This window comes from Typopeltis vanoorti, chromosome 7 (genome assembly GCF_054136105.1).
Source record: "Typopeltis vanoorti isolate ZY-2024b chromosome 7, IOZ_Tvanoo_1.0, whole genome shotgun sequence".
NCBI lineage: Eukaryota > Metazoa > Arthropoda > Arachnida > Uropygi > Thelyphonidae > Typopeltis > Typopeltis vanoorti.
In genome coordinates this window covers 51,984,246-52,007,779 of record NC_143555.1, presented here as the reverse complement: position 1 = coordinate 52,007,779, position 23,534 = coordinate 51,984,246, and the positions used below count along the sequence as shown (strand labels likewise).

The 23,534-nt window shown below is 35.4% G+C and overlaps 1 protein-coding gene across 1 annotated transcript in view; it reads right to left on the bottom strand.

Moving 5' to 3' along the window:
- Positions 1–23,534, bottom strand: part of LOC150104676 (radial spoke head protein 3 homolog B-like) — a 184,833-nt gene that overhangs the window by 96,048 nt on the left and 65,251 nt on the right. The window contains exon 4 of the mRNA XM_090395869.1: positions 14,182–14,442. Coding sequence (XP_090251995.1) covers positions 14,182–14,442 — 261 coding nt within the window. The remainder of the gene's footprint in view (positions 1–14,181; positions 14,443–23,534) is intronic.

The following is a 23,534-nucleotide window of genomic DNA, read 5'->3' as shown; positions in this document are numbered from 1 at the left end:
AAACTGGGGCTCTTAATAAATTTGTTAAAATATTCTGATGCAGATTGTAACCAACTCGATACATCAGAAATCAGAGTTGAAAAACATGTACATCATCCAGTTTGCATGAAAGTACTATTGCAACTATTTAACAAGATAATAAGACACATGATTTAAGTGAAAAACAGTTAGGAGATTTAGTTGTAGTCGACTACGTAACTAACACATTGTTAGTCTCTATAAATTTAGAAGATCTAGGTAAATTTGGAAATATTGATGAAAAATTACTAGTTGTGTTAATTGAAATGGGGCCTGCTCAAAAGAAATATATAATATATCCCAGCAATACATACGGTCGTAAATTTGGCGACACGTATTATAATAGAAAAATGGAAAATGGGGAGCTCATGCCAAGAACATGGCTCATTTATTCCGAAACTTCAAATTCTGTTTTTTGCTTTTGTTGCAAATTTTTCGTACATACTGAATCAAGTACTCTTGTAGAAGGTTATAACGATTGGAGAAATGTAAGTACAACTTTGCATGAGACTAGTTTAACTCACATAAAAAATTTCTTAAAATGGAAGGAGCTTGATAAAAATTTAAAAAACAAAACTACTACTGATTGCCAGACTCAAAGCATGTATGAAATGGAAAAGAAACATTGGACGAGTGTTTCAGAATGCTTGATTGAAATTATAAAATTCCTTGGTAGCCAAAATTTAGCTTTTCGTGGATCATCTGATAAATTATATGAAAGGAATAACGCAATTTTTTAAAATTAGTCAAACTGTTTGCGAAGTTTGATCCCGTTATGGAAAATCATGCTGAAAGGGCCATACAACGAAACAATAGAGTACACTGTTCAAATCAAATTGAGTAAAGACAGTCAAAATGAAATATTGGAAACTTTAAGTAACGCAATCAGGGATACAATTTTATTATCAATTCGAAAATCTAAATATTATTCCATAATTTTAGACTGCACACCTGATGCAAGTAAAACAGAACAAATGACCATTATTATTTGCTTTGTTTCCTGTGACAATGGAATTGCCAAGATCAGGGAAAACATTTTAGGTTTTGCAGATATATCAGATTTACACAGGACGTGGTTTATGTGCAACAATAATGGAACAACTGGAAAAATGGAACATCCCATTGAAGACATGTGAGGTCAAGGGTATGACAATGGGGAAAATATGGGCTCCAAAATTTGCTTTTGAACAAAAATCCTGGAGCTTTTTACTTGCTATGTGCTGCTCATACTCTAAATTTAATCATTAATGATGCAGCCAAAGTGAATGCAGATACAATTAGTTTCTTTGCAATTATTCAAGAAATATGCAATTTCTTTTCATTCTCTTACAAACGTTGGGTAATCCTTTTAAAGTTCGTAAAAAATTAACACTGAAACAGCCATCAGAAATGCGATGGGAAAGTAAAATTAATACAATCCGCCCTCTACTATATCAGTTAGGAGAAATTAAGATGCACTTTGAAATTTTAAATAATGAAAATTTTAATAAAGAAACTCAGCATGAAGCATAAACATTATGTGCTAAAATAAAGGAGTACAAATTTATTTGTTCTCTTATAACTTGGCATGATTTACTTAACAGAATAAACCCTGTGAGTAAAATGCTTCAAGACAAAAATATGAACATTACACTTGCTTCAGAATCTATTGAAAACTTTAAAAAAATATTCTTACAAGAGTATGATCATATACAAATTTTAAAGAAGCTCTAAGAATGGCAAAAGAACTGAGTGAAGAGGTGGATGGAGAACAAGAATTTAAAACTGGTACGGAAGTTTGACGATGAAACCACGACAATTTGACTACGAGCATCATGACGAAATGCCACAATTGCCAGAAGATAAATTTAGAGTGAATGTGTTTTATACACTTCTAGACGTTGCAATATGTTCGTTAATCGTTTTGAACAACTAAAAACATATTATGATAATTTCAATTTCTTGTATAGATTACTAAAAATTAATAACAAGGATTTACGAAAAAATTGTGACGATTTAGAGATTCTCTTGAAGGACGGCAACAATAAAGACATAAATGTAATAGAACTATAATGAGTTATGTGCTTTCTGGGATATTTTTCGGAAGGATAATTTAAATATTCAAAACCCTTTCGATATTCTTAATTTTATTGTGTCCAATAATTTATCTTTCCCTAACTTTTCAATTACTTTAAGAATACTATTAATCTTACCTGTTAGTGTAGCAAGCAGTGAATGTTCCTTTTCCAAGTTGAAATTAATTAAAATCTACTTAAGAACAAGTATGTCACAAAAAAGGCTTGTAAGTTTGGCGTTAATAGCTACTGAAAATGATATATGTGCGGAATTAGATGTTAAGACCATTATTTCTAATTTTGTGAATATGAAATCAAAAACCCTAAAATTAAAAAAAAATTTCAAGCATATTTATATAATTTTATTTATTCTAATATGTTCTAATTATTTCTGAATTCTTTTCTTATTTTCTCATCTATCTCGAGTTTCTTTTATTTTCCTAAAAAATAGTTCCACTTATAAAAATTATTAAAAAACTTTTACAAGTTACTAAGAATTTAGTAACTTGTAAAAACTAAGAATTTTTTAAACTTTAGAGTTCAAATAAATTTTAACTTTAATTAAAATTCTTTTTAATTTTGTTAGTGATTCGGGTCGGTGAGAAGGCTATAATCCCTGTATCATTATATTCAACGATTAAAGTGAAGTGGCTTTATCAAAATTTGCTTTAACTTTTGAGAAGTTTTTGAATATTCGGGTTTTTAACGATTATCCTGCCTAGTCAACACCCCTGGTTCATTACATTTAGCAAACCAATGTGTGGCTGTTCTGTCAAAATTTATTTAAGAAGTTTCAAATAATTTAAATTTTTATTATCGTGAAAGAACCACACATGCCCGGATCATCACAGGGGTGCTTACATAGAAATTGCATGTGGGCGGCAAAGACCCTAGTGCCGGTTCTGGGTAGATGGTTTCCTTATTAGCATATTTCTCAGTTAATGTTGGTATACCCCACCCCCACCACCAGGACCAAGTACTGTCACCTACACTCTTCTTCCTATAAATTAATGATCTTCTCTCTCTGACATCCAGTCCAATTCATAGCACTGCTAATTACAGTACTCTCCACTCCTCTTTTTCAATGCCCCAGCTCAAGTAACGTGTGCTTCAAGATCTTATTTAGCCAATCTCCTAAACACTGATCTCCTTGCCATTCTCAAGTAAACTGGTAAATTTTAATGCTACCAAAATGCAGTTATGTTTCATTTCTAGAATGAAAGATTATCCTGCTCTCTTCCTCATTTTTGACAATATTCCTCTCGCCAACCAGAGACAGTTTTCTCTAACTGTGTTAACTCTCGCATCCAGTCTAAGCTACCATAAATACCTCAAGTCTATAGCTTCTTCAGCTTCCAAAAAACTTTCGTTCCAAACAATACTTCTCTTCTGCTCAACTCCTGACACTTTATAAAACTGAAATCTGTCCAACTTTAGAATACTGTTCCCATATTTGAGGTGGTGCACTTAAAACTTCCCTCAGAATGTCTTAGGCAATACGGAAGTGATTTTGGTTAATTGAAGAGATCTTTCCCTCACTGCCTCCCTCCCTCCAGTTGCTGCATTGTCTCTTCTACAAGTATTTTAACTGCTCCTCTGAACTGGCCACTACAATCTCTCCACTTTCCTGTGCTCATATATGAACACGAGCAGATGCCAGTCAACATCCATTTACAATTCAACTCCAAATTCATTGATCCCATCCTCTCATCCTCTGCCTTCATTTCCTACACCTCTGTTCTTTGGAACAGTCTTCCCTAATGACTACAAACTTCAGGATTTCAAAAAACACATAAATTCCTCTCTTCCATCTAACTACTTACCCACACGTATGCCTTGGGACCGTTTGTGTGTGGGGATGATATATATGTATATATCATGCCCAATACACAATAACCATGGTATCCATGTTATCTCTAGATGGGGAAAGCAATCATGCAGTCTTGATTCAGTATGTGGCAAAGCATATGGAATTTTCTTTTAGGATAGGATATATGTGGAACTACAGAGCAGTGGATGTGAAAAACTAAGATGACCACTCGGAGCAGTGATATGGCATAAGAAGCTTCAAGAAAAAGATGTTAATAGTGCATGGGCAAAGGAAGCAACATCAGAGTGCATACCTAGTATCAAAAGAATAAATCAGCTGGGAGTTTGAATGAGTAGGAGCCATATCCCCACCATATCACAAATCTGATATGGTGGAGAGCTAGTTGAATATATTTGTATAGAATAAGAGAGAAAATAGCCAAAACACTAAATTAGCAGTATAAACAAACAAACAAACAAACAAACAAATATAAAAAAAAAAGGTGGAAACAGTTGATTTTTGTTTGCTTGTGTTAAACATCTTCCTGAAGTACTGCCAGCCATACAGATTCAGGTAAACATGTCAGAAAAACATTCAAAATTTAGTAACTAAATAAAGTAAGTTAATTATTATCCACAGATATGTATTTCTCCTCTGAATAACACATGTCATAATCAATGGTTAAGCATTCATACCAGATTAGTAAAGTAAGTAAGCACACTATCTCCACTGTTATTAATCATCTGTACAGATCACATTATTGTGAAAGAAGGAGTAAACAAGAGTGAACACGTATCTCCACAGAGATACGTGTTCACTCATAAGTGTTCACTCTGATGAAGTAAAACAAAACAATTTTGTTTTACTTCATCAGAAAATAGCATGAATAAATTAAAAAACCTCAAAGTAATAACAGTCAACACTTCTAGTGAAGAATATTTTAAAATGTTTAAACAATGGAAAGCATGCATTTGCTGTATACTGCTAGATACAAGTTTATCGTGATGGATTAAGGAAGACCAGATTTGATGTAAAATCATCCCTTGTTTTTTTGTTACACTGTAGAGGATACTTCATCATTTCAGCTGAATCTCGGAATGCTCTTGAGTAAAAGTGGTAATTAGTGTGAAATATTTCAGTTTGTTGCCATATAGATGTTTTGTATCTGCTGTATGTTTGGCCAGTCCTGATTTCAGCATGATAAGTACTTAGTTTTTTTGTTTTTTTTTTTGTTCTTGATTTTGATATTTTATTTTTCTGGTGTTAATGGCAGCTCTCCTCCTCACTAGTACTGGATTATTTAAGCAAGCATTAATAAAATTGCTGGCAGGGCAATTAATATCTGCAACATGGGATTTCTTTTAGCTGCATCATGGCCATAATTTTATAGCAGCTCAGCTACAGCATTTGCACATTTTGCAGAACTGTTTCTATATCATTAAATTATCAGGTCACCCCAAAAGTTTTTTATACTGTACTTGTTCAAATATGTCTCAGCTTAACTAAACATGAATTGTTAAAGTTATAAGTACCACTAAGCTGAGGCAGCCTCATTCTAAGGAATTCCACCTTTCAAGAACATCATACATATATTATTGCTTAAATAACCCTTTATTACTATGGAGGTCACTGAAGAGCACATTAGGCACATCATGCTTTACGAGTTCAAAAAAAGGCAACAATGCTACTAACACTGTAAAAAATGTGCAAGAAGGTAATGATGTTTTGAATGTGCAAATGTGGCAATGATAGTTCCAAAAATTTTGACAAGGAGACTTTAGCTTGAAAGACTCCTCTCGTTCTGGGCACCCCATTTCTCTCAATAATGATATGCTGGAAGCTGCTATTGCAAGAAATGCCAAAGCAACTGTTCAAGATTTAGCAAAAAATCTTAATTTATCGTCATCGACAATCCATTGCCATTTGCAAGAACTTGGAATGGTGTCTAAGCTTGGCAAGTGGGTTCCTAACGAACTGATGAACAACAATCAAAGCAAGTGCATCAACATCTGCACTGCTCTTCATTCTCGAGAGATTCAATCTCAGTTTTTGAGTCGTGTAGTCATTGGTGATAAAAAAATGGATACTTTACAAGAATGTTAAGCACCGAAGGCAGTGGGTTAATTCAGGGGAACAGTCTAAACCTCAGTCAAAACAAGACCTTTACCCTCAGAAGGTTTTGTTAAGCATTTGGTGGGATATGGCTGGTATTCTACACTTTGAACTCTTGCCACAAAACCAAACAATCGCAGTTGAAGTATACTGAGAACAACTTAATCAAATGAATAAAAAATTGAAAGAAAAGAGGTGTTCTTGGTCATTTGAAAGTGTGTTGTTTTTCACCATGATAACGCATGCCCCCACAGTGCTAGAATCATCCGTACCAAGATCGTGGGACTCCGCCCACATCTTCCGTATTCTCCTGATCTTGCACCTTCAGATTACCACTTATTTTGAAGTTTGCAATGCTTCATTAATGAAAAAAACAGTACGATACATAAGAGGCACTGAAATTGAGAATATGTGACTTCTTTGTATCTAAACCTCCTGAATTCTATAGAAATGGCATTTATGAAGCTTTCACAACACTGGAAGAACATTATTGATTCAAATGGAGAATATGCACCTGATTAAATTAGTAAGTGATTTATTTTTTATATCCTTTCAAAACTGAATGCTAAAAATGACATCACTTTTGGGATGACCTGATACTTTACTTTTCGTCTTATGAGGGAAAGATTTTTCTTATAGTTAAATGAGGTTTTTAGTCTTTTTCAGAGATAATGGTGCCAATTCCTCCAAAAGTGCAAACTCTAGTAATTCAAGTTACAGAATGTGCAGAAGCAAGACAAGTGAGTAAGGTTTTAAAAGAGATAGCAGGGACTAGTAAGGTTTACTCCTGTGTGCTGTTATGGCAGAGGGAAATATTCAGTTGTAGTTAAAGATTTGAAAACCTTTTTGTTGATCTTTTCAACCAAAAAAGTTTTCATATAGGACTGAAATACATTGACAAACAGAATCAGCAAAGCTGGTATGGTGGGAAGTCAATTGAATAAATTCATATGGAATAAGAGAGAAATTAGTCAGAACACTAAATTAGCTGTATACAAGACAGTGTTCAAACCAGTTTTAACTTATCTGAGAGCTGGGTCAGAAGTAAAACACTTGACCAAAGACTAGAGACCGCAGATATGAGAGTCCTGAGAAAGATTATAGGCGTGAACAGATGGCATCAATGGCATCTGTTCACTTAAAGTGAACGAGGATATTAGGAAAGAACTTGACATTGTCAGCATCCAGGAATGTGTTAGCAGAGCTAATCTCAGGTGGTATGGTCGCCTAAATGGAATGGGTGAGGAAAGATTAGCAAAACAAGTGTTCTCTGCCAGGTTGGCAGGAAAACGACCCAGAGGAAGACCAAGATATAGGTGGATTGATAAGGTACAAAGTGCCTTAGACGATAGAAATATAAGATCTGATAATGTTGGAGTCTTGACAAGTAACAGACTGATTTGGAGGAAAATTGTAGATAGGAAGTTAGTAATGATATAATTTTTTCATGTAGTACTATCATATCCTGTACACCCGTTGTGGGTACATGGCAAGAATTTCATGATGATGATGATGACTGAGATACATGGTCAAAACTTAAAGAAGCAGTAAAACAGAATATAATTAGATGGTGAAAGGAACATGCCTTCCTCAAAAGGAAAAAAAGTTAAAAGATCTGTGTGTGTGTGTGTGTGTGTGTGTGTGTGTATATATATATATATATATATATATATATATATATAGAGAGAGAGAGAGAGAGAGAGAGGGTTCATAGCAAACCAATGCATCAGTACCATCAGGAAACATCAACATAGAGACAAAACTGAAGAGCAAAACTAGGAAAGAAAGTAATTTTAAAATAAGAATGCAGCAGTACTTAGCAGCTAGTCATTCAGCTGCTTACTTAAAAAAAAAAAAAAAAAAAAAAAAAAAAAAAAAAAAAAACAAGGACCATTACATAAATCTCCATGGATGGTGACAACATGTCCACCACATAAGATATCCTTGACACCTTTCAAACAAACCATGAACATCTGTTTGAAGACAAAAGTACTGTGGAAACTACAACTCTTGGAACATCGATTCTTTTCCTGTTTACATCCAAGATGGACTCGACAGACCCATTACAGCAGCTGAAAATACTACAGCTTATAAAGAATGCCAGACAAGAAAATCTCTGGGACGTGATGGTCTAGGGATAGAACTTTATCACAAGGCCTGGGATTTTATTCTGTTCTCCATACAAGTCACACACCTGTATAGAGAACAGAATTTGTAGTGAGCCATACCATCTTCATTCCTAAACTTAAATAGGCTTTGGCTGTTTGGCAACAGCCAAGGCCTATTTCTCTATCAAATACTGACTACAAGATTTTTTTTTTGCATATCAATAACAGACTCAAAGTATGAATAAAATTTATTATCAAACTCACACAGGTGTATAGAATTCTCAGCCAAGCAAAAGAATTTAATCTGTTGCTGCTATGTGATCTACTCTGCCTAGTTAATATAAAAAGGCAGCCAATAGCAGTACTCTCAGTTAGGTTAATCTTACTTAAGCATTTCATAATGTCTGATATCCCATTCTGTTCCACATCCTCCGGTAAACTGGAGTGAACAAAAGGCTGCTAACTAACATTAAAGGAGCCTATACCAATGCAACTACCCACATCCTTGTCAATAGGTTCCAATCAGTAATTATAATGAAGAGCCAAAGGCTTCAATTTGGCAACATAACTTATTTCAGTTAAGGGATATTATATCCCATATTGTTTCTTAGCCAAATAAGAAACTCAAAGAGTTTCATGCAGTTGCCTCAGCTTGCACTACCTTCAAGGGTCAGTTGCTGCTCTATCCAGGTTCCAATCATATCCAATCTCACTATACCTGGGATTCCCTCTACCTGGCCAATATTACCAGTTCAAGAACTTAACATAAAAGCATTGAAAAATTAGAAGACTTGAAAACTGGGACACTTTCCTTTTCTTCTAAAGCCATAGTACTACTTAAAACTATAATCTTTCCTGATCAGCTGTACATGATAAATATTATAGATATTACAGAGCTGAAGAAAAACAATTATATAGTAAATCTGTGCAATTTTTTGGTTCAGCCGATACCAGGAAGTTAAAAAGGAAGTTTTCAACAATCAAAGAAGGATTACTGTAATAATCCTTCTTTGATTATACTGAATTATAATACTGGTAGTCCTAAATGGGCTACCAGTACTACAATTCAGTTATTGAAGCAATAACCTCAAAAATCCATGAAATATTGCAGACCTCCAGTACTACCTGGATTTTTATCTCCTGCTAGTTGAAATAATGATTACATTGGTCCAAGACCTGATACTACACATTCTGTGCTAACTCTAAGGCTGCTACAGCATTCTGGCACTGATATTCTTTCTTTTATTACATCAGAACTTGTAATCTTTAACCTCTTCCACCATAAACTTCTGCAGTTGAGTACTGACAATAACGTACTAAAATTCCCAGGATACCCTAAAAGGTGGGATCTTGCTTAGAGAATTACATATAGTTACTTTCCAGTAAATACCATCAAATCGAGGAATATTAACATTGGAGATCCAATTTGTGACATCTGTTACAGATTAGAAAGAACAGAAAATGTTCTACAGCTGCCCTCCTGCCCTGTGTATTTGGAACAGTTAAGCAACGTGTTGAGCATTTGATTACTTAAAACAGAACAAGTTTTTTTTTTTTTTTTTTTTTTCAAATGCCTTCCCACCTGCCAGTAACAAGAGAATTTTTATTTTTATAATTATTGAGTTAAAATATTACTTATGGAAAGTCAGGAAAAAACATGACTCTGAAAACCAGCAAAATGACATAACAAATGGTGTGAGGTAGAGGTGGGCAACACAGGATATTTAGTGGAATGTTGCTACAAGCAAGGGAGAACAGAGGGTGGGGAGCAGGAGATGTTTAGGCAGTGGAGTTTGGCAAGTGCAAGAAGAATGATCATTATGGGAGATTTTAACTACAGCAGTATAAGTTGGCAAGAGGAAAATGCATGTAGTAATAAGGGAATGGAATTTTTGGAATTCTTGAGGGGCAGATGTCTTAGGCAACATGTAATAGAGGGAACAAGAGGTTCAAGAGTTTTGGATTTGGTCATAGCATCAGAAGAGCCGATAATAACTGATATGACATCTCTTCTCCCAGTTGAAGAGAGAGAGAGAGAGAGTGATCATGTAACTTGGAAGATGAACAGACATGCAGCAGTATCAAAGAAATGGGAACGTGTGTGGAATTATAAGGCAGGTGATTATAATAGTCTTAGATATCGACTTGGGGCAGTTCCATGGAGGGCAGAATTGGAAGGCTGACATATCATTAGTGCTTTGGAAATTGTGAAGGAATATTTGTTAGCAGCAATAGTAAGCTATATTCCATGAATGAAGTTGAGGAAGAGGACAGAATTTGGTGTAAAATGGATAACAAATAATATCAAACAGGAACTGCAGGTGAAAAGGAGGTTATGGAAGAGATATAAGGAGAGGGGATGGAGAGCAGATGCATGAAGAATATAAGACTCAGGCCAGTAGGGTGACTAGTATGGTAAGGAAGGCAAAACTGTTATATGAGAAAAGATTGGCACTAAAATCCAAAGAAAATCCTAGGGAATTTATTAGCCATGTGGCCAGTGGGAGGAGAAATGATTGTTAAAGAATGATATCGTAGGATAAAAATGAGAATAGAGTGACTAATGCAGAAGACATAGTGGAGTTGTTCATTGAACACTTTATTGGAGTATTTCATCCTGGAGAAGTAGGTTTTAGTTCTAGAGGGATAGGGCAGGTTCGAGGTTTAGAGGTGCAAGAGGAGAGTGTGTTCCAAATACTGAGTACTACTGGATGTCAGTAAAGCTGTGGGACTGGATGGTATTTCACCATGGGTTTTGAGAGAATGTGCTAAAGAACAGACAGCTCCGTTGACCTAGTTTTCAATGAACGTCTGGCTGCGGGAAAGATACCCCCAGGAATGGAAGGAAGGTATGACAGGGCCATTCCATAAGGCCAGTAGCAGACTGGATGTGTCTAACTATAAGCCAGTTTGTGTTTGATCAGTAGTTGTTAAGATCTTGGATAAATTAGTGAGGGATCACATACAGCATTAGGCAGATGAGGGTAAAGTTATCTGTGAGAGTCAACATGGATTTGATAAGGGTCGTTCTTGCTTTAGTATATAATAAAGTGACAAGAGCATTTGATGACAGAAAAGCATATACTGCCATTTTTTTGAATTTTGCAAAGGCATTTGACAGGGTGCCACATGATGAGCTGATATTTAAATTGCAGCACATGGGTTTAGATGTCGGGTTAGTCAAGTGGATTCAGGATTGGCTGTCTGATAGGTATCAGAAAGTTGTGTAGGTGGAGCAATATCAAGGAGACAGAAGGTTATAAGTGGGGTTCCACAAGACTCAGTACTGGGACCTATATTGTTTAACCTTTATATCAATGACATTGTCAATAGATTGCAAGGAGATATTCAGTTGTTTGCAGATGATGATGTAAAGCTGGGAAGGGTTAATAGTAATAGTGCAGATGAGGCAGCCCTGCAAGAGGATTTGAATAAACTGGACAGATAGGCAACTGAATGGGGATGCTGGTTTAATGCAGCAAAATGTAAAGTCTTTAAGTTTGGGATACCTCAATGGGAGGCTGCATACTTGATTGGAGGAGCTGTACTGGAAGAAGTAGATGAGACAAGAGATCTGGGGATGATGATTGATAGAAAACTGAAATTCAGGGAACACATTGCAAGGTGGTGAAGGTAACCCAGAGGACTGTTGCAATACTGAGAAGGATGCTGACCTGCAGAGATAAAAGAGTTATCGTTCAATTGTATAAGATCCTGATGATACTACAATTAGACTATTGTTCTCAAATTTGGTCTCCAGGATTTGAAGGAGATAAATTAACTGTATAAAGGGAACAGAGGCAGATAACAAAGATGGTTATCTGCCTCTGTACAATGTTAGCTATGAGGGGCAGCTGAGGGAATGTGGACTGCAGAGTTTGGTAGATAGAAAGAGAGGTGATATGATTGAGACTTTTAAATTGTTGAGAGGTAGTTACAGGGTTGACACTGGGGAGTTCTTTGGCTTGGTGGAACAGTGAGGAGGAGCAATGACAAGTGGGGGGGGGGGGGAGGCATTCCTGGAAGTTACGAAAGAAAGCTGTGAGCAAGACAGTGAGGAGTGGTTTCTTTGCATGTCGAGTGGTTGAAACCGTGGAATGCAATACCTGATAGTGGTGAGAGCAAAAACGGTCAACAAGTTCAAGGAGTGGTATGATAGGCTTTCTGTTTCCTAGCAAAGACCTCCCACGATGAGTCTCTTTACTCCATGGAGGCCTGAATAATAATAATAATAATAATAATAATAAAATGCTTTAAAATATTGTATTATGGAAATGTTATGGTTCAGTCCAACAATTTTTTATTTAAAAAGAGGTGCCAAATTTTTTGCTAGGTGGTGTAAACCACTTACCAAAAACATATTATGCAATTGTAAATGGAGGTTTCTGTGGTTTAGAAGTTCATAAGGCATATTCCAGTAATCGGACCATATTTTTTTTAATTAAGCTAAAAGCACAATAAAGAAATAAAACCTGACAAGTTTTGTAAGTCATTTGACTTACATCTTCAGGGGTAAAAGGTAACTGAAAGTTAAAACAACAAAAAAGAGAAATTAATAGTTCATACTATACAGTTGTAGCCATCTGACTGTTTATAAAATTAAACAATCAGAATGCAGATTCAAAGCTAAGTTGCTAAGTTTAAACAATGCAAGATGATGTCATGTTCTGTTGTTCACGATCATAATGTCTGAGGTCTGACTGAGGAATATTTTTTTATCAAAGCTGACCAAATTTGGTGTAGAATTAAGCCTTCGTTTTTATTGCATTGTGTTGGAATTCTAAGCATGTTTGCAGCTTCTTTAAATTTCCTTATGTAACAGTTTTTTTCTATATAAGACATGTTTGTTTTCTGCCAGAGTACATTGTGGCCGGTGGAAGTGGTATGGAAAGCTAGACCTGATTTGTGTTCTCTTCTGTTTTGTACATCCTTTTGGTGTTTGTTCATGCGTATTTCCCCAGATCTTCCTGACTGTCCTACACAGCAGTGCTGCAAGAACAATAAATTTTATAAACACCTGGTTTTTTTAAAGGATGATGTGGAGGTTTCGGGGGATATAGAAATCTTGAAATTTTTTCCAGCAGCAGAAATGCTACTTTGATGTTATGTTTGTTTAGTAGTTTAGCCATCTTGTCTGTAACATTCTTGGCGTTTTTGAAATCTTGTTTCTGTGAGATGCTTGTAGGAAGTGTGTGAAGGATTTTTTTGATAGTCTTGGGTTCATAACCATTTTTTTTGAGGATCTGTGCTAAATATTCCAATTCTTCATTTCTCTGTTTTTCTGTGCTGGAAATATTATAAGCCCGGTCCCTCAGGGTTTTTATTAGACCTATTTTTTGCGAAGGGTGTTGGTGGTGTGAGGCCGCATTAAGAAATCTTCCTGTGTGGGTGGGTTTTCTATATATTGAGAAAGAAAGTTTATTATCTTTTTCATTGACTTCTAATAGGATGTCAAGAAAAGGAAGTTTTCTAAGTTCTTCTTGTTCTAAAGTAAATTTTATATTCTTATGTAAATTATTCTGGTAATTTTTGAAAGCAATGAGTTCATCTGTTATTCCTGACCAAATGATGAAAATGTTGTCTACATAGTGTAGCCAAATTTTTGGTTTTTTATGATAATTGATTAAAGCATTATTTTCAACATGTTCCATAAATAGGTTAGCTAAAGCCAGAGAGAGGGAAGAGCCCATAGCCAATCCTTCTTTTTGTTCCCAAAATTTGTCTTGATACATGAAAAAAGTATTATTTATACAATGTTTATAAAGATCTACAATGTCCGGAGGAAAGAGGTCTTCAAGGAGATTCACAGTTTCGTTTCTTGGAACATTTGAAAATAGGCTGATAACATCCAAACTTGCTAAGATGTCTGAAGGTCCAATGTAAATATCTTTTACCTTCTCAATAAGATGTGTACTGTTCTTGATGAAAGAAGATGTTTTTCCTGTGTGAGGTAAAATCATGTTGAGAAGGTAAAAAATATTTACATTGGACCTTCAGACATCTTGAAAGAAATAAACTGTTTTTGATATTAAAAGATAGACAAAAGACTAATGTTTGTTTTAGCAGAAAATCATCTTACATCTCCTTCATAAATCTGAGTTTCAACATCAATTCCTATTTTGGCAGGTACAAAGAGAGGAGATGGTGGCCTATCTAGCAATGGGTCAGTCTGACATTGGACATCACTCTCTTCAATAATATCACAAAGTTCTTCAAGGTAAAGATCAGTTTGAACAGGCATATGATGGCGTCCCATTACAGGTGGAGGTATATAGTCATCCCTAAAGTCACTTTGAGATCTGGTATATCTACTCTTTGGTGTTGCATGGGTACTTGGTACCTGTAATTGCATAAATTAGAGAGAGAGACAAAAAGGATACAATTACATAGTAGTTCAGTATGCTCTCAAAATATTAGAAATTATACTATTAGTATTATAAAGAAGCATTTAATAATAGCATGATTTTAAAAAATAAAATCATTTGTTCTGACATATATCTGATTATGATAATAAATAATGAAAATAATGAATTTAATAACTACTACTGCTGAGAAAACACTTTTCTGGAATTTTTTCATTACAAGGATAAAAAGTCAGTGTACATGCATAAGAGTTACTTTAATCTTGAAATGTGTTAACCTGTTTGGTAATCAGTGAAAATAATGTACTTTTCTTGTTAAGTATAACACTAGCTAGACTGAAATTAAATGTGCTTGAATCCAGGCAATATTTGCAAGGACAATCTGCCAAGAACAAGAAATGTTCATGACAGCTAATTTAGGAATAAAATATGGGATTAGAGAGAACAAATATGAACCATGATGGAGAATAATGCTACTCTCTCTCTCTCTCTCATTATTATTCGGGACCTTCATGAAGTCACAAGACTCCATGAAGGTCCTGAATAATAGACAACACAAAGTCTATCATACCATTCTTTAAACACATTCACCATTCATGCTATTGCCATCCTATCAGGCAATGCATTCTACAGTTGTTGTTTTTTTTTCTTGAAAGTTTTTGATAATTCTTGAAAATTTTTTCTAGTTTATTAATAAAAAAAGACCTCCAGAAGAAACTGTCTTATTAATTATATAAAATGCAACATATTTAAATGAAAATTAATTTCTGCATATTAGTGCCAGAATGAATTGTGGAAACAGTTAATGTTAATTGAGATATGCACTGAATGAAGTGTATCAAAAATATTCTAGAGAAAATAGGTATTGATATGACTTATTTATTATTATAATTATAAGGGTATCTTCATGGAAGACTCATCACAGGAGAACCACATTAACCTTTATACACAACATATCTATCATACCTCTCCTTAAACTTAGTCATCATTGGGGCACTCACAACCACCTCTGGAAATCCATTCTATTCATTCATCACTCTCCATGCAACAGATTTATTCTGCACACTAACTACATTCTTACACAACTTCCATGGGTGACCTCTAGGGCTCACTCTCTCTATTTGTAATGTATTGACAAACTTCCTTCGTTTTGATTTTATAGAACCCCCTTTAATAACTTATAAATTTCTATTATATTCCCTCTTTTCTGCCTATCAATTAAAGTTTGCAACCCACATACCCTAAATCTATCCTCATAGGACACATTCCACAGATCTATCACCAGTTTAGTCACTCATTTCTGAATCCTCTCCATGACATCCTAATCATCAAGAAAACCCAAGTGACCAAATCTGTGAACAGTAGAAGATGTGGCTGAATCATAGCTTTATAAAAAGGAACAATAGCCTCCTTATATTTACTAGTTAGTATGTTTTTCAACATTCAAGTAATCTTTTGAGCAATTTTGTCAAAATTTGCAATGCACCCCTGAACTTCAATTCCCTGTCCACCATTACCCCAAGTCTCTGGGCTCATCAACCTCTTGCAATCCAGTACTATCAAAGGTTACACAGTATGTAACCTTTTCAGCCCAAAGTGCATAACCATACATTTTGCAACATTAAATGGACAATCATTATCCTTTGCCCACAATGCCGATTTGTTTAAATCATCCTGCAGGATATTTACATTATCTGCAAAAGCAATTATTGCTTTCCCAGTTCTTAAACATCAGCAAACAACTGAATATCACCTTTTAAATCTTTCCCTATATCATTCATATAGAAATTAAAGAGTAGTGATCCTAGTATAGAACCCTGAGGCACTCCACTAGTTACACTCATCTACATTTCTTGTAGATTCCACTCCAGCAAATACTATCACTGTCTGTCAGCCATCCCTCTATCCGAGCTACTGGATTCATATCCGTTCCCATTTGCAATATTTTTGCAGGTGGTATTCTGTCAAATGTCTTTGCAAAGTCCAGCAGCATCATGGTGCAACCATTTTCCTTTCAATTAAGCTGTCACTGTGTTATAAAACATTAGTAAATTACTAAGGCAGGACTCACCTTTTACAAAGTCATGCTGCCCACCAGACAGTAATTTATTTCCATCCATCCGTTGCTGGATTTTACCTTTAACCAACTTTTCTAATACTTTAACTACTACTCCTGAGGTATTAATTGGTCTGTAATTTGCTACTTCCGTCTTAGAGCCATTTGGAACCTTGCTACAGCTGAGACTTAGATTGAACAATTTCATTAGCAGTGCTGCTAATCTCTTGCACATTTTTACAGTACACATGCCATTCATTCAGCCCTACTACTGTATTCACATTGATATTTTTCAATATGATGAGCACTTCCTGTTCCTCTACTCAATTCTGACATCAAACTCTACATCTGCATGTGGAGATTTTGTAGCAACTGCAAAATCTCCACCTAGATGATACACCTTTGCAAAGTGATCAGTCAGCAACTCAACTATTTCTTCTGCTTCTATCACCTTCTTACCATCAGTAGTAATTAAAGTCATCATTCCATAATGCTTCTTCTTCTTACTTGCTTCATAACAAAAAAAAAAACTCTTTTGGATTTACTTTGGCCTGCTTAGCTAATTTTCTCTCATAATCAGGTTTGGCCTTTCTTACCATAATAGTCACCCTTCTTGTTTGTACTTTTTTTTTTTCCCAGCTATTACTCTATATCTCTACTCACCCACTTAATCTCTACTTGGTTTATCCTCCTGACTATGGGTTTGCAGTCTGATACTACTTCTCTCAAATAACTGCTGAATCACTTTTCATGACATCATGAACCCTTTCTTGATAGAGAATTCCACATGTTTTGCATTGGAATAAGACTAAATGTTCACTCTCCCTCAGAGTGATTTATTTCAGTACTTTAGGTAGAAAAAGCAATCAGATATTTAAATTATGGAAAAACAAATGGCATAGATAACATTCAAACAGAAATGCAAAAAAATAAGTGTAACAGTTTTACAGTGGTAATTCAGAATGTTAATCAGAAGTGGAATTCCACATTATTGGAATAGGGCTCTCAGTAATACCAATTAATAAAAAATTAGAATTATTAAATTTGAGAATTACAGAGGCATTTCCTTACTGTGTATTTCAGATATGTGTATTCAACATTAAATACTAGGATAATCTTCTTGAATGGTAGGCAATATTAAGTAGAGTGATATGGGCAAATATAAGAATTGGGAAATGGGCAATGAGACTTATTTGTGTCTATGGAAGAAGTGAAGAAATTTTTAGAGAAGGAAGCTAACACAATGAAAAAGAAAAATTTGCTCCTTGTTGGAGATGTAAAAATCATGGTATGAACATGGGCGTTATTATTAACACCATATTCCAGCATAAAACTGTGCACAAATTTACATCGAGAGAAAATGTAAGAAATAAGAAAAAAAGTCTCCTTGATTATGTTATTGTTGATAGCGATATTTTTTCCAATTTGTTCAAGACACCAGAGTATATAGAGGATATGAAACTTGAAGTGATCACCATTTAGTTTCATATTGAAAAGAAAACTGTATAAGAAAATGATAAAAGAAATCAAAGTTGAGCAGCTTTCAGAGGTGAACGATAAACTAAAATACACAAACATTATTCAACAAAAAATGAAAGTGTTTGAAAACAAGAACTAAACATTGGAGATTCAGTGACAAACCCTGAAGAAAACAATGACTGGTTCAGCCAGAAAAACATGTGGTAAGGTTGTCTGCAAGGAGAGAAAAATCAGAACTCAATGTGGATTCAGTAAGTTAAAGAGGCAGTCAAGGAAAGGAAGAAAGCATAGTGAAAGTTCACCAAAGCCTTTTCATGACTTTTGTTTAGCTAGTTTTACACATTGCTTCTTATTTTACACATTTCTTTGTATTCTGTGACTTATTTGCAAGGAACTTTCAATATGCTGTCTAAGTCACAGAATACAAAGAAATGTGTAAAACAAGCTAAACTAAAGTCATGAGAAGGCTTTGGTGAGAATATAGAAAATAAATATGATGAAGTTGGCAACATATTCCAGAGGCAGTTGAAGAAGCATAACAAATGGAGAAAAGTGTACTGTAAGGAATCAGAGATCATAAAGGTGACATGAAAACTGAAGAGATTCTACATGTCTGGAGTAATTATTGTAAAAGACTGCAATGAAACAAGCAGTGACAACAAGGTGGCAGAAACACTTAAAAGGAATGCGATCAGGAATACATATCCATACTTGAAGTAGAAAAAGCCAACAAAAACATGTAATGTGGAAAGGCAGCTGGATAGATGATATTTGACCAGAGATGCTCAAATATTATTATTATTATTATTCAGGCCTCCATGAAGTCAAGAGACTCATCGCGAGAGATCCTTCTTAGGCAAAGTCTATCATACCACTCAAACTCATTGACCGTTCTTGCTCTCTCCACTCTCTCAGGCAATGCATTCCACGCAAACAAACCACCCTCTTGCTCATAGCTTTCTTTCGTAACATCCAGGGGTGGCCCATTGTCTTCGCTCCTTCCCACTGTTCCACCAAGCGAAAGAACTCCCCAATGTCTACCCTGCAACTGCCTCTCAACAGTTTAAAAGTCTTGATCATATCACCTCTCCTTCCATGCACCAAATCCACCAAGCTCTGCAGTCCACATTCCCTCAGCTGATCCTCATGACTGATATTGTACAGTCCTGAAGCCATCACTGTTATCTGCCTCTGTATCCTTTCCATAGTTAATTTATTTATCTCCTTCAAATTCTGGGGACCAAATTTGAGAACAATAGTCTAAGTGTGGTCTGATCAGGGTCTTATACAACGGAATGATAACTTTTATCTCTGCAGGTCAGCATCCTTCTCAGTATTGCAGCAATCCTCTGGGTTACCTTCAGCACCTTGCAATATGTTACCAGAATTCCAGAATCTCTTGTCTCATCTACTTCTTCCAGTACTGCTCCTCCAATCGAGTATGCAGCCTCCCATCGTTGTATCCCAAACTTAAAGACTACATTTTGCTGCATTAAACCGGCACCCCATTCATTTGCCTATCTGTCTAGTTTATTCAAATACTTTTGCAGAGCTGCCACATATGCACTATTAATGATAACTCTTCCTAGCTTCACATCAACTGCAAACAACTGAATATCCCCTTGCAATTCATTGACAATGTCATTAATATAAAGGTTGAACAATATTATTATTATTATTACATCACACCTCCAGGGAGTCCAAAGACTCATCGAGGGAGGGCATCTACTCTACAACTCTTCGTCTCGCTATTCCACCAACTTTCATCAATGCCATCTACCGCCGACTACCACCTTCACAGACAATCGCAAACATCCATGTCCACAGTGGGATTCGAGCCCGCAGCCTTTTGGCTGGAGAGCGGATATGCTAACCACTCGGCCAACCAGGCTGCCTGGTTGGAGGTATAAAAGCTTTACAGTGGCTATACTGCATAATTCAGAAAGCCTAGTCACAGAGTCAAATTCCAGATAGTTGAAGGAGCTCTCATAGTTTCCATTTATAAAAAGGGAAATAAAACTGAATGGGAAAATTAAAGAATTTCCATCTGAGTGTTCATGGTAAGAGATATGCAATTACACTTGAGAAACAACTTTGAAAACTTGTGGAAGAGAAGTATAGAGGTTGTCAGGATCAAATTTTCACTATAAGTTGAAAAATCATTTGTATATAACAGGGATCTGTACAAGGATTTGTATATAACAAGGATTAATCTATACTGACTGAGCCTCTGTGGCTCAGTCTGAATAGATGAAGCCTTTTGGTTGGAAAGACCTGAGTTTGATTCCCATCCATGATGTAAGGAACCTTTATCTGGTCTCTTTTGACGAAAGGGGAGTTATCCAGTCTCATACAGAGGAGCCACCTAAACAAACAACACAAATGCATACAATTGAGATAGAAAAGCAGAACACACTTCCGTTTAACATACTGGCCAATATATACACAAAAACCTCCTACCACCACCCAACACAAAAACTAGGGGGGGGTCGGTCATTAATATACTAAAAAACAGGGCTGTAAAGATTTGTTCCAATGAACAAGCACTTAAAGATGAATTAAATGTTATCAGCAATACCTTCCTTACAGCCAAAATACTACCAACATAATTCTGTACAAGACCTCACTTAAAAACAAAAATAAACAAGACTACAATAAAAACAAGGTTATTTCAATTCAGGCACAAAGTTTTATTATTTGTAAATGAACGTAATTCTGATTTTGCATCACTCCTTGTTGATGAAGCATGGTTATCAACACTATCCTATCTTTCAGACATTTTTTTAAAATTAAATGAACTAAATCTCTCCCTTCAGGGAAATTCTTTAACTGTTCATGGTGCCTACGACAAAATAAAGGCATTCAAGAAAAAACTGGTTTTATGAATTAATTATGTAAAAGACAGACAAATTGCACCTTTTCCAACATTGGAATCCTTTTTAGTGGAAAATGATATTTTTATTGATTCTGAGTTTCTAGAAAGGGTTTATGACCACCTGAAAAATCTGAAACATATTTTCCGAATAACTCTTATAAGAAATTTCTGTGGGTTTGCAATCCATTTCAGGCTTGCAGTCACTAGAACGACCTTTCGTTATCGAAAAAAAATAGTTAATTGAGCTTTCAAGAGACAGTGGACTTAAAAAATGCTATTCTGTGATCTTGGTTTGGCTCAATTTTGGATCTCGCCTTCACTGAGAAGTGAATTTACCAAATTATATAAAGAAGCATTGAAAATTGTCATGCAGTTCTCTACAACCTATCTTTGTGAGAAAGGATTTTCATCGCTCCTTCAAATAAAAACAAAATGTAGAAATCGTCTTCGTGTGTCTGCTGATCTTCAACTGAATTCGACCAATATTTAAAAGTAAGTAGTAACATAATTAGATCATATTATTTATTTGTTTAATAAAAATTAAAACTTTTGTTCAATGATGATACACTTTTAATCGTTTACTTCCAATTTAATTAATTATGTTTCGATATGTATTCAAAACATGCTTTGAGATTTATTATGTTATAAATGGCACAGTTTTTCCAAAATGTTGGTAATTCCTACTTAGTTTTTTAAAAAAAATTACGAAAAGTCAAAATGATGTATAGGGAAATAAATTAAAAACACTATGTTTATTTTTGAAGGTAAAACTTTAATTCCAACATTCAAAAATGTAATTTTTCTTGCTTTTCTGTTTGCAAAATCGTCGATGACACTGTCGAAGTCTATTTCATCACTCAGTTCCTGTTTTATAGACAGTAAGGCAAGATTTTTTAAATGCTAAAAAAGTGCAGCCCGGGACAGATCCCCCCGGGCGGCACTTTTTTAGTGTTTAAAAAATCCTTGGCCTTAGAAAGGTTGAGAAATGCTGCCTTATACAATGGAACAAGAATCTCCCTACTTCTACAAGTCAGTGTCCTCTGCATCATTCCCAGAAGCCTTTGTCATATCAATATGGGGTTCTCTCCTTCTTGGATCTAAAGATCAGTAAATTACCTGACTGTCTTAAATTTTTAATTTTTTGAAAAATCACCCACACTGATAGATATTTGCATGCTTCTTCTCATCACTTCCCTCCTCAAAAACGTGGCATCATCTCCACCCATGCCCATCATGCAACATGTCTTACTTCCACAGAAGACCTTCAAACAGAACTTAACTTCCTGAAAAACATCTTCTTAAATAATGGATATTCATCTCATAACATCACTAAACGTTTGAGACCACGCCAACAACCTCGACAAGAAGATGAATCCAACCCTATCACTCACATACAGTTACCATTTATTAGCTCTCTTACCCCAAAACTATCTAGTATTATGAAGAAATTCAACATAAAGACCGACTATACAACTCTGCCAAAACTTCGTTCTTTTCTGAGTCGACCAAAACCAAAACACAACCAACTGCATTTTCCTGGTGTTTATAAAGTTATGTGCGACTGTGGTCAATCTTATTTTGGCTAGACAGATAAATCTATTTTACTACGTCTTGAGGAACATAGACGTGACATCTCCTACAGTAGAACATGAGCGGGTGCCCTTACCAGTCATGTTCTTTTCTCCACCAACTCTAACCTTGAAGAACGTCAACACCAAGTTGATTGGGACCACACAACCAATTTATATATGTGCAAGGATGAATTTGAAAGACGAATTATAGAATCCAAAGAAATCGTTCTGGGGACTCTTCACACATGAACAACAATCTGAGCTACAATTTGCCTGATTCCCATAGCACAGTAATCCGGTAAAATTAGCTGTCACACACATTCAACTCATGCTAATAATAGTATGCGGTCACCTACTCAAATATGACTGTTACTATTCTTCTTCTTTTTATTAAGCTGGAAAGTCCATGTTTTTTACCTTGTTAGTTTTATAAGTTTTGTGTTATTTCTTATTCACCTGAAGAAGTTGGGACACCGATGAAACTAGACATGATTTATTAAAGTTTTTTGTGTTATACTTTCTTGGGTTCTAGTCAGTTAAATATTAATTTTATATATATATATATAAATGGCCGGCCTGATTGCACAAGGAGTTAGTTTATCCGCTCTCCAGCCAAGAGGCTGCGGGTTCAAATCTCGCATAGGCATGGATGTTTGTGACACTCTCCCAATATGGACTGATCACCATGGGAGTAGTAGACCCAAAACCTCCTGCAATGGGAGAGGCCTTCACTCTGCAGTGGGTAGAAATATAGGCTGTTCATTAAATTTTTAAATATATAAACTATTGGCTTGGATAAGTGGATGGCAGATGGACAGGTATCAGAAAGTGGTATATAGGGGATGTGAATCTGCCAGATTTAAGATGACAGTGGTGTGCCCCAGGAATCAGTCCTTGGACCATCGTTGTTTAATCTATACATTAATGATATTGAAAAGGGGCTGATAGGAGATCTTTTTGCTGATAATGTAAAGATAAGCAGAACAATCAAACATACTGCTGATTGCCCTGCATGGGTTTACATTTGTTGGATTTTGTTGAGTATCACATCATGCATTTCGTATGATGTGATACTCAACAGAATATAAT